Here is a 23,383-nt window from a genome sequence, read left to right as displayed (position 1 = left end):
GGCTTTCTTATTTTAGCATGCATTGAGGTGTGTGTGTGTGTGTGTGTGTGTGTGTGTGTGTGTCTCACTGGGAATTGAACCAGGGGCATTCTGACTCCAAGTTACGCCCCAGTTCTATTTGATTTTTATTTGGAAGCAGGATTTTACTAGGTTAATAAGAATCTCACTACTTGGTGAAACTGTTCTTGAACCTGCGATCCTCCTGTCTCAGTTTCCCAAGTATTGGGATTATAGACATGTGTTACCACACTCTGCTTTGAAATCTTTAATGTTATCAATTGCTCTAACTTTCTTTAATATTTAGTACAAAAGAAGTATACGGTGGCTTTCAGCTTTTCTTTACCATTTAAGTGCTTTTTTGGATAGGAAGTCTATTATTCTTGTGTGTTGGATAAGGAACTTGAGGTTCAGAAAGGGTTAAATGAATTGGTCATGCTCACACAGCAGCAAAACTGGACTAGATGCCAGGAACCTTCTTTTAATACTTTTGTGTGGATTAGAGAAAAGCAGGCATACCATTTATTTACGCATTCTTTTTCTGGCAGTCTCTTCAACAGGCCAGGAGTAAGAGTGTCTTGCACTCTCTGCTGCCGGTGGCCGGAGCACAATGGAGCACGTGGGGGCCATCGACGCCGAGGATGAGCTGGGACCTCTAGCCCACCTTGCTCCGAGTCCCCAGAGCGAGGCCGTGGCTCATGAACTCCAGGAGCTCTCCCTGCAGCCCAGTCAGCACTTGCCCCCTCTGAACGAAAGGAAGAATGGTGAGTTCTTCAGCATGTCCGTGGGAACTTGAATTAAAGAGCCACCCTCTCGGTGAGCCCGGCTGCTTCCTTGCCCGGAAGTTTTGTCAGTTAAAGTCTGTCACGGAGGGGATCCTTACAGCGGTGTTTTTGAGTAAAGAGTTTCACATTCCATCCAGTTCTTTCACTGTTTCCCCAGTAAGTGCCTTTGTTCGCAATGTTACCTTTAGAGATCCGCTTTAGATTCAACCCACTTAGCACAAGCACATTTCGTCCTGGAATGCCACTGGAAAGAACCTCCCTGTGCTGGTGCTGGGGAGCGTACTGTGGCTCTGCGTTCATCTTCCTCCCTGCTGCTCATCGCCTGGGCATGGGCTCTTTCTTAAGAAGTAACAAGATTAAGCTGTCTGGGTGATCACTAAGAAGGCAGTAGCTTCTTATACATTGCCCATGTTTGTGGGCAGAGGATGCAGCTGTTCTCAGTCTTTGGCTGGCTCATCCTGTAAGCAGCTGACTGGCTGGTGTGTCATCAGGAGCCTTGCTGTACAGTAAGCCAGGACAAATAACTGCATTTACCGAAAACTGCTAAATGTGATCCGGGTCCACTGTGTGAACCTAGGCCAATATGATGTCAAATAAGAAAAGAAGAATTGTACTGTTACAAAGTTAGAATGTAACACTGCTCACAAAACCGATCATCTGTAGCAGGGGAGGGAGTTTGTTGGGTAAGTCTGTACTTTATGGTCACTTACTTAATAGAGTTTACCATGTTCTCTTAAAGTAATATAGATACCTGAATATAAGGTAATACCAAATATAGGATAATCTCAACTTATAAAGTCTTAGGGAGAGAGTTGAAATGGTAAAACGTTTAATTTGTTAATTCATTTACATTTTATGAAGCAATGCAATGGTGTAGAAGGGTCTCTTAAGCCAGCGCGGCTGGCTTCGAACCTGTGCTATCCTCCTGTCTCCGCCTCTCAAGTGCAGAGATTACAAGCGTGCGCCACCACGCCCGGCCCCAACACTCTTTTTTATTCTTTACTTTGAAACAGGGTCTCACTAAGTTGTAGAGGGTCTCACTAAGTAGTGGAGGCTGGCTGCAAACTTGCAATCCTCCTGTCTCTGCCTCCCAGGTACTGGGATTACAGGTATAAGTGTGTGCCATCACACCCAGTGCCTTTTCTACTTTTATAGTGCATAAAACCATCACGTTCAAATTCTGTATGTGAATCTTTGTGGTCATTTAAAAATTTTTTTCCTTTGCAGTACTAGGGATTGAACTCAGAACTCAGGGCTCCAAGCTACATCCCCAGCCCTATGTTTATTCTTTATTTTGAAACAGGGTCTCATTGAGTTGCAGAGGGCCTCACTTGGTAGCTGAGGCTGGCCTCGAACGGTGATCCTCCTGTCTCAGTCTCCCAAGTACTGTAGTATAAGCTCACAACACCACACCCAGCATCGCTGTTTTTTTATCAGCAGGTGCCCCATGCAGCACCTATCTAGCTGTGATATCCCAGGGTGTATCACTATATCCATTTTGTTTTAGTCTCAGCAGTTATTTTAATGCATACACAATCTGACACTGAAAACTTCATGAATCACAAACACCATTTGCAAAACAGTAGGACTAGCTCTTTTTAAAATTTGTCTTATGCTGGGCATGGTGGCGCATGCTTATAATCCCCACACTTGGGAGGCAGAGACAGGAGGATCACGCTGGTTCAAAGCCAGCCTCACTGGCTTAAGAGACCCTGTTTCCAAATTAAAAAAAAATTATGTGTGTGTGTGTGTGTGTGTGTGTGTGTGTGTGTGTATGTGTATGTGTATGTCTGGGAGTGTAGCCCGGAGGAAGAAGGGTTTCCAGGAACCCCAGTACCTCAAAAAAAATCGTCTTATATATTCATTATATCTACAACATAATCATTTATATCTGATTTGTCATGGGTTGTAACATTTTATGGGGGTGTGGTTTCTGGTTTAGAATTCAGCCTTTTTGTTTGTTGTTATGTTTGTAGATAATGCATATGTGTTGTTTTAAATCTTATGGGTACACAGTGAGAAGTAGGCCACACTCCCAGGCCTGCCTTTGCCCACCCACTTACTTTCCCAGGATTAATAACTGTCTCTAGTGTTCTTTTCTTTTCTTTTTTTTTCTAATTTTTGGGGGGCGCTACCTCTGAGCTACACCCCCAGTGCTTTTTATTTTAAAACAGGGTCTTGCTAGACTGCTGAGAGTCTCACTAAGTTTCTGAGGCAGACCTTGAACCTGCAATCCTCCTGTCTCAGCTTCCCACATACTAGGATTACAGGCATGTGCCACCATCCACCATGCCTAGTTCTAATGTATTTTTAAAAAACATTAGTAATATGCTGATGCATTTTGGCAATTTATTTTCCTGCTTTCAGGCCAAGAAATATATACACTGGATATAATTTTCCTTAGTGGAGTTTTTAATATTTTTTAAGTTAAGCTTTAGGACTTACACTAAACACAATTATAAAGTTCAAAATCAAGGTACAGACCTCCTGACAACTGCAAATGAAGTTTGTAATTAATTGTGGCAGCTCTCACATGCTTTCTGTTTGTGATAATCTCTTGGATCTTTCAAAATGAAAAAGAATATAAGTACTTTAAGAGTGACATTCTTCCTGTCCTAATAGCCTCTATAAAGTCTCCTATTAAATGGCATGTTTTGTTTCACAATGTAAATATATGCTTATAACCGGTTCGCCTTCTTTTCTTTCTATCTGGGTTACTTAGATAATTTTGTGGTTGCTGCGGATTTCATTGCTTCAGTGTATTGCTTGCTGAACACTCCCAAGCCATGAGGAGTGGGGTGGCCTTGGGGGAATTTTCTTTCTGTCATTTGTAGTTGGCAGTGAGTCTGATTTGACATAAACTATGCTTTAGTTATCACTGGGGAGGGTGGGGTGAAGCCTATGACTTCAAAGGTAAATCACCAAGACCATGCTCTTATGAAGCCTCATTTGGAGTAATTTATCTAGTCTTAAACTGTGTCTCTTGTAGAAGTGCTGCTGGGGTGTCAACAGCATATTTATTAAAAGGAAGATTTAGAATATAATAGTAATTAGCATGTTTTTGTGGGTCTGGGGATAGAATCCAGGGGCATTCGACCTCCAAGCTACACCCTCTGCCCTACTTTGTATTCTTTATTTTGAAACAGGGTCTCACTAAGTTGCAGAGGGCCTCACTAAGTAGCTGAGGCTGTCCGCAATCCTATGCAATCCTTTGGTCTCAGCCTCCCAAATGCTGGGATTACAAGGTGCACCACCACGCCAGGCTCGTAATTAGCATTTAAAAAAAAAAAAAACAGTGAGACCACATCATACCAAATAAGTGCTACCTACAATGTTTCTAAGAATTTTCTAGAGTTACTAGCATCATTGAAGTACATTGTTTCTCTTATAGATTATCTGAGTTAAGTTTCTTAAAATTAAAGTCCATCATATGTTTTATATTAGATGTTGAACCAATGAATAAACAAAGTAATTTATTAAGGAGTAGTCTTTGCTGGTCCTCAAAAGCAATTATAAGGTAACAGAAGAAGAAGAAAAGAAGAAGAGGAGGAGGAGAAGGTGGAGAAGGAAGAGGAGGAGGAGGAGGAGAAGGTGGAGAAGGAAGAGGAGGAGGAGGAGGAGGAGGAGGAGGAGGAAGAAGAGGAGGAGGGAGAAGAGGAAGAAGAAGAAGAAGAGAAGGAAGGATAAACATCAAATATGTATTCTCTCCCATACCTGTAAGAGGGACTGTTAAATAAAACGAGTATACTGGGGAAAAAATAATGCATGATTATTTTTGTTCCTTTATTATTTAGCATATATTTTAAGACAACACAGTAATGCAATACTGTGGTGACAGAAAGCTCCAAGACAGATATGTTAGAATAACAACTGTAATGTATTGAAATTTCCTCTTTGGTTGGTAATTAATAATCTCCCAGTCTAATCAGCAAATGTCATGCCCCAGTTTTTTCTAACTCTTAAATTAATTCATGCCATTGGCCTCCCGCCCTCACCTGCTGTACTCACTGCTGTTAGCAGGAAGACTGGTCTTTGGGAGTCAGGGCTCCAGCCTCCTCTGCTGCCGCAGTCCGGGAGCAGCTCTTGCGGTTCCAGGAGCCTGCTGTAAGGTCCCTGTGGCAGCTCCAGCCCCTGTGTCTGCCTCTGCTCCCTTCCTCAGCACATCGTGTGTTCTCAGATCTCAGTATTACTTTTGCCTTGTGCTCTTCATTTGGCGGCAGAAACATAAAGGATGGAAGATAAATTCCATCTCAGGTAGCTGATAGAGTTCTCCACAGATCTAGATGAGTCGTGTTGCTGTGTAATATGCTCCTCATAGCAGTACTGTTATACATTTTATTCAGTGGCTCTCGACGAGCAGGCTCGCCTCCATTTTTAAAGAGAAATTGAAGCCTGGCGTGGTGGCGCACACTTGTAATCCCAGCGTTCAGGAGGCTGAGACAGGAGGATTGATTGCGGTTCATGGCTAGCCTCGGCTACTTAGTGAGGCCCTCTGCAACCAAGTGAGACCCTGTTTCAAAATAAAAAATAGCCGGGCGTGGTGGCGCACGCTTGTAATCCCCGCACTTGGGAGGCAGAGACAGGAGGATCGCGCAGGTTCGAAGCCAGTCGCGTGCGCTGGCTTAGGAGACCCTGTTTCCAAATAAAAATGTAAAAATAGGTCTGGGAGTGTAGCCCGGAGGTAGAAGGGCTTCCAGGAACCCCAGTACCACAAAAAATAATAATAAATAAATAATAAATAAATAAATAGGGCAGGGGGTGTAGCTCGGAGGTCGAATGCCCCAGACCCACAAAAAGAAAAAAAGAGAGAAATTGACATATTATTCTCAAAAATAATATGTCTAGTTTGAAATATGTAATATTTTCCTATTCATGTTTTCAAGGGTTGGCAAGGTATGTTAATTTTTTTATGGAAGCATCAGACTATCAGTAAAAAGGCAGTATTTCAGCCTGTTTCAAAGCCCAAATTATTTGTTTTTTTCTAGTCATTTTAGTTGATTTCACTAAGAAAATGCTATTGCTTACACCAACTTATAATTTTGATACATTACCTCTGTGTTTAATAAAGACATAACAAGAAAAGAAAAAGGTGTCATCACCGCTTGCCTTTGGTTCTCATAGATTAAATTTTAAAAGTGGCAAGTGTAAAATGGTCAGCACTCTGCAGATTAGAGATTCACAGCTACAGAGTAGGGGACCATCTTTGACACAGGCCTTGATCTGACATAGTACTTAGGACAAATATTGATAAAATCACCATAAAGTATTATATAAAAGATAAGTTTGAGCTGGGTGCAGTGGCACATATCTTTAATCCCAGGATTTAGGAGGCTGAGACAGGATGATGGCAGGTCCAAGGCCAGCCTCAACAATTTAGCAAGCCCCTGCTTCAAAATAAAAAACAAGTAGCCGGGCATGATGGCGCACGTTTGTAATCCCAGCTCTTGGGAGGCTGAGACAGGAGGATCGCACAGGTTCGCAGCCAGCCTCAGCTACTTAGTGAGGCTCTTAGCAACTTAGCGAGACCCTGTTTCCAAATAAAATATAGGTCAGCCCGGAGGTAGAAAAGCCTCTGGGTTCCACCCCCAGTACCAAAAAAAAAAAAAAAATTTAAAAATTAAAAAAAAAAAAGACTAGGAGTGCAGCTCAATGGTAGAGTGCCTCTGGGTTCAATCCCCAGTACCACCAAAGAAAAAAAGAAAGAAAAGTTCGCCATATCAGAATACTCAGCTCTCTCAAAGTGTTAAAAATGGATATGTGAAGGATGGAAATAAGGATACTTTATAAAAATTTATTATTAGCAAACATTTATTGAGTGATCATTGTGTCTCTTACCCTAAAATGATTTCAAAATTTAAGGCAGCTTAAAATATAGTTTAGTATATTCTCATAAAATTGCTGACACATAGATCTTTAAAAGTAATTACATACATTAAGTAAACTTAATATTACATGCTGAAGATTAATTTAGAGTGACCGTGCAGAAAACTGAGAGGAAGAACCTAGCTTTAAAGACAGAGGGCTGCAGAGTCAGGCCTGGGCCACTCCCTTGTGCTGGACGTTCAGCGCCAGGTCGCTCAAAGCCAGTGTTTTAGTTATAATAGAAACAACGTTAGATGTACCTACCATTACAGGTGCTGGGAATCTTAAATGAAATAAAGCATTTGAAGAGACACGGGGAGCATGTGTCTTGGCCACCCGCCGCCATGTGGGTGCTGTGGGGGCTCCTCAGAGGAGGGTAGCAGGCGCTGTGCCTCAGAGCACCAGGTGCCTCCTCCAGCGCCTCCATTCCTTCTCTGCAGGTCGGGGTCTCACCAGTCCTGTCCTGTGGGCTGGATAGGGTGGTGGGTGGATCATTCTCAAGTGCTTTCAACAATGTGGGCACATAGCACTTGGATCATTATTAGTATGTATATTTTGAGAATGCAGTATATTAATTCATGCTAAATGAATTTTTTCAGAGTTTCCTCATGGTGTTTTTTAACTTAGTGTTTCTTTCAATAATCCCAATAATTTTGCCCCATTTTCCACAATTGTTTCCTTTTAAAGAAGTCAGAATGTCATGCAGTTTCTTGCTGTCTCCCCATGTACCTTCATAACCGTTGAAGTGCAGCTTATCTGATGAGCTCTGGGAGGGCAGCTACAGTAGGCATGGGTTTCCCATGAAGTTCGTCTCCCGTTGGTACTGCCAGTTCCCACAATCCTTACATTCCCTGGGCATCAGTCAGTGTCTACAAGGAAGGGTTTTCAAATAGTAAAGCATGTGAAAAGACAAACAGGCCAAAACTCAGAGCTCTCTAGGGACTATGACCTCCAAAACAGACTCCGCTCTGACATTTTCACAGGCTGCTTGAAGGAATTCCAACAGGGTCATTCCATTTGGTAAACTCCTAAACAGACCCTCTGTCATCGAGGGCTGATTTATCGCTTTTCTCTCTCTCATGTACTAGTTCTGAAGAGATTAAGATAGTAGATAGAGTTTCTGAGACTCTGAGGTATTTGATGTATATGATAAGAACTATACAGAAAGCTTGGTATTTTGAAGTAATAAAACAGTTATTTGTAATGTTTAAGAGATTTTTTTGTTATGAGTTCTCTTCCAAATTCTTTTTCATTTTGATTCCAGGAAATTCATGTCATAATCACATCTCTAAATTTTTATCATTATTAACTCAATCATTTAACAAAATATTGATTACATTCAGAAATCATCTTTTAAAATGTATAAGCCAGGCGTGGTGGCGCACACTTATAATCCCCGCATTTGGGAGGCTGAGACAGGAGGATCGCGCAGGTTCGAAGCCAGCCTCAGCTACTTAGTGAGGCTCTCAGCAACTTAGTGAGACCCTGTTTCCAAATAAAATATAAAATGGGTCTGGGAGTATAGCCCGGAGGTAGAAAGCCTCTGGGTTCCACCCCCAGTACCACCAAAAATAAATAAATAAATAAATAAATAAATAAATAAATAAATAAATGTATATGTGTATTAAAATAAACATATGTGGTCAGGAGTGGTGGTGCATGCTTGTAATCCCAGTACTTGGAAGACTGAGACAGGAGGATCACAGGTTTGTAGCCAGCCTCATCTACTAAGTGAGGCAGTCTGCAACTTAGTGAGACCCTGTTTCAAAGTAAAGAATAAAATATAGGAGCTCGGGGTGTAGTTTGGGGGTGGAATGCCCCTGGGTTCAATCCCCAGTGCCAAGTGAATATACGCACATGCCCACACGCGTACGTGCACGTACGTGTGTGGTCACGCAGTCGGTTGCAGTGCCTTCGCTGCTCTGCCCAGAGGTCTGGAGGGACAGCACGGTTCACATGATGCTTCAGGGTCACTGGAGGTGGCAGGTCATCTAGATCCCCTTAAAAATACTTTATTGTGTATTATTTTACATTTCTTTAAAAAAAGAATATAGTGCTAAAAATAAATAAGAGAAGAACCCAAGAGATTTGGAGCCTGGAAAGCTTAAGGAAATGGGTAATTAGGATTCACTTGGTTCATGGTCACCCCGCTGAACTGCTAATGGTCTCATGGTGATCCCGTTAGAGGCCTAAGTGGCGTGTATGAAGTTCCAGGGGTGGACAGTACTCCACACTGAAAAGGTCAGGTTTTGGGGAGATTTTATATGGCTTGTTTCCTTGTTTGAATGTTTCTTTACAATAAGTTAAGCCTTCAGACAAACCCACCATGTTCTAACTATCACAGACCTATACAGTCAAAAATTCCTTACCGTTTGGTAACTGACTCTATTATGGGAATGTTCAGGGTTGAATGAGTTTAAAAATGGGACACAAACAAACAAATGGCTTTGTGATTTCAACCAAGCTTCTTAAAATTAGTAGTAAAAATAAAGAAGATATTAGTTAAAAAACTAAAATGAAATAATAAATTGGTCATAAAATATAAAAAAAGGTCTGGGAGTATAGCCCAGAGGTAGAGAGCCTTTGGTTCCACCCCCAGTACCACCAAAAAAAAAAAAAAAAAAAAAAGACATAAGTGGTTATTGAATGCAGAGAATTATGGGGCTCTTGATTGATGTTTAAGGTATAATAAGATGCATTTGCTGAAAAGGATATATGTAGGTGTGTGTTTTTTTCAAGCTAAGAATAGTAGTAATATTTGACTGACATACTTTTAATATGAAAGAGTATGACTTTTCTAATTGATTTTCTAACAGATTTTCCTATATGTATCTCTGTTAGTTTCCCTGTTTTTTTTTTTTTTGTCAAAGAAATAAATTGGTTAAACCATATTTTGCTGATAAACTAATGAGACCTTGGGTTCTTATTTTAGTAGCTGTACACTTGTTTGTTTGTGCATATACATAGAGCAACTGATTGCTAAGTGCTTTCTGAACTCTCCAAAAAACCAGGATGCTTACACCTTCAAAAAGTTGGCGATTTTAGCTGAGTGTGGTGGTGCGCACTTGTAATCCTAATACTTGGGAGGCTGAGACAGGAGGATGGCAGTTCCCAGCCAGTCTTAGCCAATAGTAAGGTCCTCTGCAACTTAGTTGAGACCTTGTTTAAAATAAAAGAATAGCCAGGCTTGGTGGCACACGCTTGTAATCCCCGCGCTTGGAAGGCTGAGACAGGAAGATCACACAGGTTCAAAGCCAGCCTCAGCTACTTAGTGAGGCTCTCAGCAACTTAGTGAGATCCTGTTTCCAAATAAGTATAAAATAGGTCTGAGAGTATAGTCCAGAGGTAGAAAAGTCCCTGGGTTCCACCCTCAGTACCACAATAAATAAATAAATAAATAAGGAAGGAAGGAAGGAAGGAAGGAAGGAAGGAAGGAAGGAAGGAAGGAAGGAAGGAGAGAAAAAAGATAGATAGATAGATAGATAGATAGATAGATAGATAGATAAGGCTGAGGGCGTAGCTCAGAGGTAGAAGGCCCCTGGGTTCTGCCCCCCACAAAATAGTTATAGATTTTATTTGGATATGCAAGTGTTATAATTTGGAGGGTTTTCAAGAAAAAAGAATTTAAACGTACAGCAGTCAGACCAAGTTAGGACTAAACGAAAATATTAAATTATTTGTTAGGATTCAATTTGTTTTGTTTTGTACTGGGAGATTGAACCCAGGGGTGTTCTACCTTTAAACTACACCCCCTAGCCCTTTTTCCTCTCCCTTTTTATTTTTATTTTTAAACTGGGTCTTGCTACATTGCTAAGGCTGACCTCAAACCCGAGATCCTCCTTTTTCGACACCCAGGTACTGGGATTACAGGCATGTACCCCTGTTCCTGGCTTAGTCTTGGTAGCTTTAGAAAATACTTTGTTTTTTGTTCTCTTGCACTATTAACACAGAAGCTCTTTTAAGTTTACTTTTTTTTTTTAGGTATTAAGGATGGAACCCAGGGGCACTGTACCTCCAAGCTACATCCCCAGCCCTATTTTTTAGTCTTTATATTTTTGAAATAGGGTCTCACTGAGTTGCGAAGGGTCTCTCTATAAGTAGCTGAGGTTATCCACGAACTGCCATCTTCCAGTTTTCACCTTCTGAATGCTGGGATTACACGTGTGCACCACCACTTCTGGCCTTAAGTATACCTTTTCTCACAAAAATGTATACATTTCATACATGACCATGAATGTTTTATATGCCCTTGAGGGTGGAGTGCTATATCAGTTAGGGCTAGTTGGTTGATAGGTTGTTTGAGTCTTCTGTGTCCTTACTGATTTTCTTTTTACTTGTTACACCAGGTGTTTCAGAATACTGAAAACTAGCTAACATTATGAATTTACTTCTCCTTCAGTATTGTTTTGTTTCATGTATTTGAGGCTTTTCATGTATTTTGATGAATTGATTCTTAAACATTATGAAATCTCCCTCCATTGTTGATAATGATTCTTCTCCTAAAGTATACTTTGATGGTACTAATATAACCCCTCTAAGTTTCTTACAGTTAGCATTACATGAGGTATCTTTTCCCCTTGCTTTTATCTCTATATTTAAAGTGAGTTTCTTCTAGACAGCATAGAACTGGATCTTTCTTTTGAAAATCTAGTCTCATCATCTTGTTTAATTGCAATGTTTAGGTTATTTACATTGAAGTAATAATATGTCTGGTATATTAGTTATATATTACTGTCTAACAAGTTACTTGAAACCCTACCAGCTTCACACAATGCATACTTACCAGCTCACAGTGTCTGTGGACCAGGAATTCAGGCATGGCTTAGCTGGCTGCCTCTGCCTCAGCATGTTGCAAGAGCCTGCAGTTAGGCATCAGTACATAGTGGAGTTCCATGGGAAGGCTCAGCTGAGGACGGGCCCACTTCTAAGTTTACCTAACATTGCTCTTAGTAAAATTCTGCTCTTTGTGCACTACTGGACTTCAGACTTCAGTTCCTTGCTGACGGGTGGTTGGCGGAAGGCCACCCTCAGTTCCTTACCACCTGGGTCTCTACCATGGCAGCTAATGTTATTGAAGCCAAGAAAGGAGAGGTCTGCTAGTAAGACAGAATGAGAGTGTTCGGTACATTTCCTGAGCATTGCCATATTCTATTAATTAGAAGTAGATTACTCAATGGGAGGGGATTATAAAGGCCATAAGTACCAGAAGGCGGGATCATTGAGGGCTGTTTTAGGGGCTGCCAACCACAGTTGCATGTAAATTCATCATGCTGTATTTTTTCTTTGTCCAATCTGTTCTCTCTCACTTTGTTTCTCTTCTCTTGCTTTTTAGTTATTTTTTAGATTATTTTGCTTTTATTTTCATAATACTCTATAAACTGTGTCTCTTTTTCAATTGTTCACTGATCTTTTACAATGTAGGTCTAATATGTTGCTAATTTCACCCAATAAAATCTTTGTCTTAAGATGGGCCCGGTGGCACACACTTGTAATCCCCGCGTTTGGGAGGCTGAGGCAGGAGGATTGCACAGGTTTGAAGCCAGCCTCATCTACTTGGTGAGGCTCTCAGCAACTTAGTGAGACCCTGTTTCCAAATAAAGTATAAAATAGGGTTGGGGAATAGCCCGGAGAAAGAAAAGCCCCTGGGTTACACTCTTACACTCTTAGCACCACAAAAAAAAAAAAAAAAAAATCTCTGTCTTAGATATTATACTTTTTTCTCTAGAAGTTCCATTGTGTTCTTTTTGTACTAGCCATTTCTTCCCTCTCTAAATCATGTTTTCTTTTAAATAGTTTTTCATAGATATAATAGCTGTTAATAGTTATTTTATTGTTGTTGTCACTTTGTCCCCTATTAAAAGAGTCATATTTTCCTGCTTCTTTTTCAAGTAGTTTAGTAACTTTTTATTGGATATAACACTGTAAATATTTGAAATCAGAGAACTGCAGTAATATGTGCATACCCGTGTTCATAGCAGCACAATTCATAATAACCAAAATATGGAACCAACCTAGGTCTCCATCAACAGATGAATGCATTGCAAAATTATGGGAAATACACACAATGGAATTCTATTCAGCTATAAAGAAGAACAAAATCATGGCATTCACAAGTAGATGGAAAGACCCAGAACATTATGTTAAGTGAGATCAGACAAGCACAGAAAGAGAAGGGACATATGTTTTTTATAATATGCCCAAACTAGGAACTATTAGGAATACCAGAGGGACCCCAGATAATGGAGGGGAAACCTCAGCAAAGCTGAAATGGAAGGGTAGGAGAGGAAGAAGGCTGAGGTTTATTAATGAAGGAGCTACATCTGAATATGTGTAAAAGTATAAATGTAGCATGGTTAACCTGGACAGTCATTGTTGGGAGGGGGGGGAGGGGAAATGGGAGGGAGGGGACCAAACACAGTCTGAATGTATACCATTTTCAATATGATCCACATAAAAATAATAGGAAGATGGTGACTGAGAAAAGCAGCATTTACGAGTCCTGCTAACACTTGATCTCTATTGCCACAAAATCAGCGCTTTGCATAGCCAGAAAACACTATCAGCAGAGAAATAAAAACTGTAAATACAAGAGATAGAGAAAAAGAAGACTAGAAGAACAACCAGAGTCCAGAAAAGAAACCAGCCCACATTGTGGCGGCGAATGGTGTGCCAGCGCCATCTTGCCTTACAGCACCAGGCTCCAGAGAGGAAAGGTAAACAAGGAGCTGAAGTGAGCAGCTGCTGATCATTCAGGAGTAATTCAGCAGTTCTTTCAGTGCAAAGAACGTCTAAAACTCCCAGTGGCCAAGCTCATCACACCCTCCAGGGACTGAGAACGAAGCTCAAAACCAGAAAAGAAATACACCAGCCTCACGGCTGAGGGCGTGGCAGTGGCGCCATATTGCCAGCAGCTGCAGTGAGTTCCCCACACCCATGACAGCTCCAGATCAGCATGCACAACAACCATGAGTGAAATTGCAGCCCCTAAAGGAGAAATCTCAGCACTGCACCCCCAGGGACTTGTGCAGCTTTGATAATCTCCCTGGGTCTGAAATTTTGCAGTCAGACCCAGTGATGAGTAGCAGTAGCAGAGATACCAAATCCCAGTCGCATCTCCCCATGGGAAAACACCCAGCCCGGCACACCCACGGTCTTGCTCACCCTTGATTAAGTCCGTGGGTCTGAGACTTTGCAATACAACCCAGTAAAGGATAGTAGCGGCTGAGATTATCACTAACTCAAGATCCATAGTACCCGAAGTGAAGTTGTGGTGACCTGGGGAAGAACCTAGAGAAGGCACAAACTTTTGAAATCATGCGAAAGACGAACAAAAATGGAGCAATGAACACCCACAACCCCACAATATCAGAACCTGATAACACAGAAACTCAGAGATCTCCAGAAAATCAAATCAGGACTATTAACTGTAGAAATAATATAGGACCTTTGAAAAGAATTTAGAGAGTCTAAAAGAAATAAAGGATGCAATCATTGAAGTAAAGGCATCAATTCAAACTATAAACAATCCATTAGACCTCATGGAAAATAGAATCACACTCCTAGAAGATGACCACTCCAAAAACGAAAGCATAGCTTATAATTTAGAAAAAAAATCCGAGAGCAGGAATCTGACATTGAAGAAATATGGGCCCATTTTAAGAGAGCTAACCTAAGAATAATTGGAATAATAGAGGGAAAAGAAGGTGAAACCAAAGAGATCAATAATCTCTAAAGAAATAATAGCAAAAATTTTTCCAAACATAGAGCAAGAGGTTGATACACAGGTCCAGAAAACATATAGCAGGACCCCATGCCACATAATTGTCAAAATGGCCAATGTAAAGGCCAAGCAGAGAATCTTAAAGGCAACAAAAACAAAAGGCCAAGTGATATTCAGAGGCAAACTAATTAGAATCACTCCAGAATTCCCAAACCAAGACATGAAAGCCATAAGGGCTTGGAATAACATATTCCAAACTCTGAAAGAAAATAACTTCCAGCCAAAAGTTTTCTACGCAGCAAAACTATCTATTGAATTAGGGAAATAAGAAGCTTCCATGACAAACAGAAACTGAAGGAATTTATGTCTTCAAAACCAGCACTAGAGAAAATACTCAAAGACATTAACTACAAAGAAGAAATAGGTAATACACACCAGAACCAGAGAAACAAAATTTTCAATCCAGCAGACAACTAAGCAAAGATGAGTACACAGTATTTCAAACAGAAATAAAACCTTATCATGTTAGGAATTAAAAGTTATCTCTCAATAATCACACTGAATGTAAATGGCCTCAACTCCCCAATAAAAAGACATAAAGTGGCAAAATGGATTATAAACCACAAGCTATCCGTCTGCTGCTTACAAGAAACACATCTTACAAGTAAAGATAGTAACAAACTCAAGGTAAAGGGCTGGAGCAAGGTAATTCATGCTAATGGAACTCGAAGGCAAGCAGTATTAGCAACTATGATTATCAGACAAGTTAGACTTCGAACCCAAACTTATTACAAGAGACAAAGAACATTATATTTTACCGATAAAGGAATAATCCAGCAAGAGGAAATAACAATAATCAACATCTATGCCCCAAACATAGGTGCAGCTACTTTCATAAAACAAACTCTTTGTGACATAAGTCACACATAAATCCCAATACAATAATACTGGGAGACTTCAACACACCTCTCACAACATTAGACTGATCTTCCAGACAAAGGGTCAGTAAAGATGCCTCAGAATTAAAGAATACCATTAATCAAATGGACCTGTTGGACACATGTAAAATATTTCACCCAACTACAGCGAATTACACATTTTTCTCAGCTGCTCATGGAACCTTCTCCAGAATCTATCACATCCTGGGACACAAAATGAGCACTAGCAAATTCAAAAAATATTACATACTTCCGTGTCATTTCAGACCATAATTGAATGAAACTAAAAATCAACTATAAGAAGACCCAGAGTAACAACATAAACATGTAGAGACTGAACACCACACTTCTGAATGAAGAATGCGTCATGGAAGATGTAAGAAGTGAAATCAAGAAATTTCTAGAAACAAACAAAAATAAAGATACAACATATCCAAACTTCTGGGACACTTTGAAGGCAGTATTAAGAGGAAAATTTATAGCACTGAGTGCTTACATAAGAAAAACAGAAAATCTTCAAGTAAATAACCTAACAACACCCCTCAAAGCCCTTGAAAAACAGGAATGATCTAACCCAAAGCCAGTAGAAGACAGGAAATTATTAAAATTAGAGCAGAAATTAATGAAGTAGAGAATTAAAAAAAATACAGAAAATCAACAAAACCAAAAGCTGGTTTCTCGAAAAAATTAACAAGATAAGCCACTCGCCAATCTAACTAGGAAAAAAATAAAGAATCAACCCAAATTATGAAGATAAGAGATGAAAAAGGAGACATTACTACTGACAGTGTAGAAATCCAGAGGATTATCAGAAACTACTTTGAAAAACTATACTCCAACAAAATTGAAAATCCAGAGGAAATTGACAACTTCCTAGGTAAATACAACCTTCCTAAACTGAGTCCAGGAGATATAGAAAATATAAACCAACCAATAACAATCAAAGAGATTGAAACAGCAATAAAGAGCTTACCATCAAAGAAAAGCCCAGGACCAGATGGTTTTCCAAGTGAATTTTATAAAACCTTTATAGAAGAGCTAATCCTAATACTCCTCAAACTATTTCGTGAAATAGAAAAAACTTGGACTCTCCCAAATGCATTCTATGAAGCCAACATTACACTAATACCAAAACCAAATAAAGACAGTTCAAGGAAGGAAAACTACAAGCCTATATCTTTGATGAACTCAGATGCAAAAATACTAAACAAAATACTAGCAACACACAGTCAAAACCACATAAAGAAAATCATAAACCATGATCAGGTAGGGTTCATCCCAGGGATGCAAGGCTGGTTCGACATACAAAAATCAATCTGTGTAATTCCTGATATAAACAGAATCAAAGACAAAAATCACATGATCATTTCAATAGATGCTGAAAAAGCATTTGATAAAATTCAACATCCATTTATGATAAAAAACACTGCAGAGAATTGGAATAGAAGGAACCTATCTCAGCATCATAAAGGCAATCTACAATCAGCTCACTGCCAATATCATATTAAATGGGGAAAAACTTCTAGAATTCCCCCTAAAAACAGGAACGAGACAAGGATGTCCATTATCAGCACTTCTCTTCAATATAGTACTGGAGACTCTAGCCAGAGCATTAAGGCAAGAAAAGGAAATCAAAGGAGTACAAATAGGGGGGGGGGGGGACTCAAACTTTCACTATTTGCAGATAACATGATACTATATTTAGAAAACCCAACAAACTCAACCAAAAGGCTTATAGAACTGATCAACATATTCAGCAAAGTGTCTGGATACAAAATCAATTTTAAAAAATCAAAAGCTTTTCTGTACACCAACCATAAATCCACTGAAAAAGAAATTCAGAAAACAATTCCACTCAAGATCTCCCACAAAAAGATAAAATACTTAGGAATAAACTTAACCAAGGAGATAAAAGATCTCTACAACGAAAATTATAAAACATTGAAAAAAGAAATTGAAGATCTTAGAAGATGGGAAGAACTTCCATGTTCATGGATTGGCAGAATAAATATTATTAAAATGGCCATCCTCCCAAATGTGATCTACAGATTTAACACAATGCCCCTTAAACTACCAAGATCATTCCTCACAGACATAGAAAAATCAGTCCTTAAATTTATTTGGAATAACAAAAAGCCCGGAATAGCGAACGTAGTTCTCGGCAATAAAAACCATGCAGGAGGAATCACAATTCCTGATGTTATACTACAAAGCCATTGTCATAAAAACAGCATGGTACTGGCATAAAAACAGATACAAGACCAGTGGAACAGGATAGAAGACCCAGAAACAAGTCCACACACTTTCAGCCAATTGATTTTTGACAAAGGGGCCAAAAACATACACTGGAACAAAGATAACCTCTTCAACAAATGGTGTTGGCAAAACTGGTTAACCATATGCAGAAAATTGGAAATCCCGGCCCTGGTCACGGGACTCTGGGCTCCGGGCTGGACCGCGCGTAGCACTCCAGACCCCTGGAGAAACCGGGCCGAGTACCCTGGGTCCTGGTTGGGGGTTGCGTGTGGCATGCCAGCCAGGGCCCAGGTCGCAGGACTCTGGGCCCCAGGCCAGACCACGCGTAGCACGCCAGACCCCTGGATTAGCCGGGCACAGTAACCTGGGTCCCGGGCGGGGGTCGCGCAGGGCACTCCAGCCGGGGCTCGGGTCGCGGGACTCTGGGCCCCAGTTGGAGTAGTGCGGAGCACGCTGGACCCATGGGGAAACCGACCGGGTCACAGTGCTACTGAGTGCCTGATCCCACTCCCTCCTCAAACCACATATACTGTCTTCTCTTATTAAAAAAAAAAAAAGAAAAAAGAAAAAGAAAAAATATCGGAGAGGAGTTAAGAAAGCCATGGCAGATGCCAGGACACTGGAGATGCAGACAAAGCTTATCCAAATGCACTGGAACTTATGGAAAAACTCCCTGTGAAGGAGAACTGCTGTTTCTCTATATTGTTAAGAATCTTGGACATCACCTGTAAGGAGAGAGTTTAGCAAAGACCAAGGAGAAAGGCAGTGTTGAAAGAGATCTCCGTGATGGCGGTGGAGACTTGTATTCAGGAGAAGCAGAAATTTGAGCCTAACCAACCTTATTTTTTTGGAGAAATTACACCAAATGTCAAATGCTACCATCACGCATGCTTAGGAACACTGGACAACATTCGGAGTGGAAAAAGAGCCTGGGAAGGATTGGAATGGTGGAGGCAGTGGCAATGGCAGTGGCCAGTACTCAGGAGAGACAGAGATCTGATGCATTACACCTGTAACCTTTGAAATAATAACCCCAGAGGCAGAATGTTACCACCATGCACCCTCGAGAACGTGGGACAATTGGTTGGGCAAAGAGGGTGCTTGGATTGGAGCCTGCTGAGGGGTGAGGCCGGCAACAGACACAGCAAAGCTGGGATTGGAGCCTGCCGTGAGGCAAGGCCGGTGCTGGAGCCTCCGAGGCCGGGATCGGAGCCTGCCGAGGGGTTAGGCCAGTGCTGGGGCCAGTGAGGCCGGGATCGGAGCCTGCCATGAGGCAAGACCGGTGCTGGAGCTTCGAGACAGTGATCAGAGCTTGCTGAGGGGTTAGGCTGGTGCCGGGGCCAATGGCCAACATCGGAGCCTGCCGTGAGGCAAGGCCACTACTGGGGCCTCCGAGGCCGAGATCGGAGCTTGCCGAGGGGTTAGGCCGATGCTGGGGCCAGTGAGGCCGGGATCAGAGCCTGCCATAAGGCAAGGCCGGTGCTGGGGCCTTCAAGGCCGGGATAAGAGCCTGCTGAGGGGTTAGGCTGGTGCCGGGGCCAATGGCCGGCATTGGAGCCTGCTGTGAGGCAAGGCCGGTACCGCAGCCTCCAAGGCCGGGATCGGAGTCTGCCAAGGGGTTAGGCCATTGCTGCGGCCAGTGAGGCCGGAATCGGCGCCTTCTGTGAGGCAAGGCCGCTACTGAGGCCTCCGAGGCCAGATTGGAGCCTGCCGAGGGGTTAGACCGGGGCTGGGGCCAGCGAGGCCGTAATCGGAGCCTGCCGTGAGGCAAGGCCGGTGCTGGGGCCTCCGAGGCCGGGATCAGAGACTGCTGAGGGGTTAGGCCGGTGCCGGGGCCAGCGAGGCCGGGATCGGAGCTCACCGTGAGGCAAGGCCGGTGCTGGGGCCTCCGAGGCTGGGATCGGAGCCTGCTGAGGGGTTAGGCCAGTGCTGGGGCCAGCGAAGCCGGGATCGGAGCCTGCTGTGAGGCTAGGCCGGTGCTGGGGCCTCCGAGGCTGAGATTGGAGCCAGCTGAGGGGTTAGGCTGGTGTTGGGGCCAGCAAGACCAGAATCAGGGCCTCCCATGAGGCAAGGCCGCTGCTTGAGCCAGCGAGGTCTGGATCAGTCCACTGGGTAGCCAGGCCACTACTGGGGCCGTCAAGAGTGGGATTGGTACTTGGAACGCGGCATGCACAGAGAAATATCGCAGAAAATATAAATCAGATGCTTCCCCTAATCAGCAAAAACTAGGAGGAAAGGGGCAACAGGAAGAGGTCGAGCTATAGAAAGGGCCCTATAGTGAAGCAACTAAGGTGACCAATCAGAGGGTATGGAATAGGGGAGGATGGAGCCTCTTTAAAAGCAGGAGGTACATAAACAAATGTATCAAAGTTAATCACCAAACAAGCATGGGATTGAGGAAGGGGGAGGGAATGGGATGTGGGCTGGATGAGGGCTAATTGGATAACGTGTGCTTGTATATCCTCTCAAAGCTTGTACTCCAATGTGATTGATATATGACTACAATACACCAATGAAAGAAAGAAAGAAAGAAGGAAAGAAAGTTGGAAATCCCACTTTCTCACCATGCACAAGAGTCAATTCAAGATGGATCAAACACTTGGGAATCAAACCAGAGTCCTTGAAGCTCCTTGAAGAGGGCATAGGTCCAACACTGCAACACATAGGCACAGATAAACACTTTCTCAACAAGACCCCAAAGGCACAACAAATTAAAAGGTGAATCAATACGTGGGATTGCATGAAACTGAAGAGCTTCTGTTCAGCAAAGGAAACTGTCAAGAACCTCAACCGAGAGCCAACAGAATGGGAGAAGATTTTTGCCACCTACTTCTCTGATAGAGGACTAATATCTAGGATATACAGAGAACTCAAGAAACTCAACACTAAAAAAAACAAATAATCCAATCAAAAAATGGGCAAGCGAACTAAATAGACACTTCACGAAAGAAGAATTCCAAATGGCCAATAAATTCATGAAAAAATGCTTAAATTAATTGGCAGTCAGAGAGATACAAATCAAAACTACCCTGAGAGTTCACCTAACTCCAACTAGAATGGCAATCATTCAAAACACAAACAACAACAAATGCTGGCGAGGATGTGGAGAAGTGGGAACTCTTAAGACATTGTTGGTGGGATTGCAAATTAGTGCAACCACTTTGGAAAACAGTATGGAGAATCCTCAGAAGAATGGGAACAAACCTACCATTTGATCCAGCAATACCACTTCTGGGTATCTACCCAAAAGAAAGGAAACCAAACTACCAAACTAATGCATGTGTATCTATGTTTATAGCTGCACAATTCACCATTGCTAAACTATGGAACCAGCCAAGATGTCCATCACAGATGAATGGATTACAAAACTGTGGGATATGTACACAATGGAATTTTACTCAGCCATTTAAAAAACCCTCAGTTACATCATTTTCAGGGAAATGGATGGAACTGGAGGACATTATGCTAAGTGAGATTAGTCAGTCACAAAAAAATAAGAAATTGGATGCTTTCCCTAATATGTGAAAGCTAAGGAGAAATGCATCATAGGAGGAAGTCTAGATGAAAAAGGAAATTCTATAGGGGAGCAAACAAGACAACCTAATAGAGGGGATGGGAGGAGGGAAGAAGGAAATTCTCTAAAATACACAATGTACTTGAACATATTGAAGTCAACCACTAAGCCAAGCATGGGAAGGAGGGATGGGGTGGGAATTGGGTAGGGGCTAAATGGGTGATGTGTACATGTATGTCCACACAAGTTTTTTTTACCCCAATATGATGTATGAATATAATGCTCTACACCCCCAGCCCTATTTTATTCTTTATTTGGAAACAGGGTCTCAACTAAGTCACGGAGGGCCTCACTAAGTAGCTAAGACTGGCTGCAAACCTGTGGTCTTCTTGTCTCAGCCTCCCAAGTACTGGGATTACCCGCATGCGCCACAACACCCAGGGTGTTATGTATTTTAAAAGTGCTAATGCAGAATCTTTTCCAAAAGAAGTTTTGTTTTCTATAAGGTGTTCACCCACTTTTGCTTTTTTAAGGACTATAAGCATATAAACTTAATACGTAATATATGATTTGAAGTTTTTGTGTGTCTTCTCACAAAAACAAACCACTGCTTTCCTCACTCCCTTTGATAAGATTACCAATCAGCCTGTTTTTGCCTCCACCTACAAATAAGGTACTGTGTTAAGTTTTTCCATGTGTCTCTGCAGACTACAACCTTTCTCCTCCTTTCCCCTCAGTAGGCCCAGAACCAACTGGTAAAATATTCAAGCTTTATAACACTAAATTGTGCTAGTAGAGACACATTTTATTCCCTGACCGGGTAAAGGCATTTTATCCATGAGGTGGGTTTTAATTGTCCCATTTTTAAAAGCCCTATCCACTGCAGCCAGGTGTGGTGGCACACACTTGTAATCCCGGTGCTTGGGAGGCTGAGATAGGAGGATCACACAGGTTCAAAGCCAGCCTCAGCTACTTAGTGTGGCTCTCAGCAACTAGTGAGACCCTGTTTCCAAAGTATAAAATAGGTCTGGGAGTATAGCCCAGAGGTAGAAAAGCCCCTAGGTTCCACCCTCAGCACCACACACACACACACACACACACCCCATCCACTGAGGGTCTGAGATGTTAAATAGTAGAGGGACAAACAGTAAGTTAGTAAGGAATAAAGTTTTAAAGATACAGTTGGCTCTCAAGCTACCTCTAAAGATTATGAAAAGTTTAATTACAATTGAAAAGATTGGTTTTATTTGAAAAAATTTAAATAGAGCACTTTTAAGATAGTTTTAAATTTTACATAATAAATAGTTGTAAAAGGTATAAATATAGCCATATATAAAGCTAAATGAAAAAGAATTAACAACATTACTTGAGCAGAATAGTTTTACTTTAAAAGCTTCCTGAAGATCAAGACATTCTACTGTCAGCCACTAACTTGACCTTCTTGGGATTATTTTGTTTCAGTTTAACCAACATAAATAATTGGTGCTATATAAAGCTTATTCATGCCAAATTTCATACAAAGAAAATCTCACTGTCACCTTCAGTGTTCTCTCTCATGCCATATTCTACTTTACATCCTTCTCAGAAAATATTGTCATACTAGAAAAAATTATTTTACAACCAAGCACCTTGGTAGTTGAGAACACAAAATCGTAGGCCATCGTGTGCCTGCTCATTCTAGCTTAGTACTTTTGAAAGTATTCAGCTAAATGAATGAAGAAATTCTAAGAATTCCAGATGATCATTTTGTTCTTTTTACCCTCTTATCAAATATATTTTCACATTTCTCAGGAAAATAAAGAACCTAAAATAGATCACCCTCTAATAGCAATTTATTTCATAATAAAGTGTTTGAAATTTAAAGAGTAAAAGTTTAAAAATCTACTTTTAATATTCTATAAGACAGTTATTTTGTCTCTATGCTAAAATATAAACAAACATTTTTCACTTCTAATTTTCCATAGTACAGTTAAGTCTTTTTACATGTTATTTTTAATTCCTGTAGTTGGAGCAACTTATTAAATTTCTTTGAGAACTGTTCACAAGTCAGTTATAAGCATGCCCAGATATGTGAGCATGCATCTTTTAAAATTAATACATTCTTCTGTGTACTGCAATATAGTTATCACCCTCAAAAATGAACATCATGACAGAAAGAGTATTTAATATACAGCCCATATCATACTTTCCCACTTTGCTCAATGTCCTTTGTACTTTTTTAAAACCTAAGATCTAATCAAGCATCACTTCATGCATGTCACTGTTTTCCACATTGAAGCTCCTCTAGTGCAGCACAATTCTCCCACTTTTC

The 23,383-nt window shown here is 41.2% G+C and overlaps 1 protein-coding gene across 4 annotated transcripts in view; it reads left to right on the top strand.

Annotated features, from left to right (window-relative positions):
• Positions 1-23,383, top strand: part of MRTFB (myocardin related transcription factor B) — a gene marked incomplete at both ends in the record, with an annotated part of 185,771 nt that overhangs the window by 68,384 nt on the left and 94,004 nt on the right. For 2 of the 4 annotated variants that reach the window (XM_080704640.1, XM_080704639.1), the window contains one exon: positions 608-761. In XM_080704640.1, the coding sequence (XP_080560766.1) occupies positions 608-761 (154 nt within the window). Of the gene's footprint in view, positions 1-545; positions 782-23,383 lie in introns of those variants that run through there. The other 2 variants (XM_080704641.1, XM_080704642.1) reach the window with 2 other exon arrangements.

This window comes from Muscardinus avellanarius (genome assembly GCF_963383645.1).
Source record: "Muscardinus avellanarius genome assembly, chromosome: 10".
Taxonomy (NCBI): domain Eukaryota; kingdom Metazoa; phylum Chordata; class Mammalia; order Rodentia; family Gliridae; genus Muscardinus; species Muscardinus avellanarius.
Note: the sequence above shows the minus strand (reverse complement) of the source record. Positions and strands in the feature narration are given on the sequence as shown.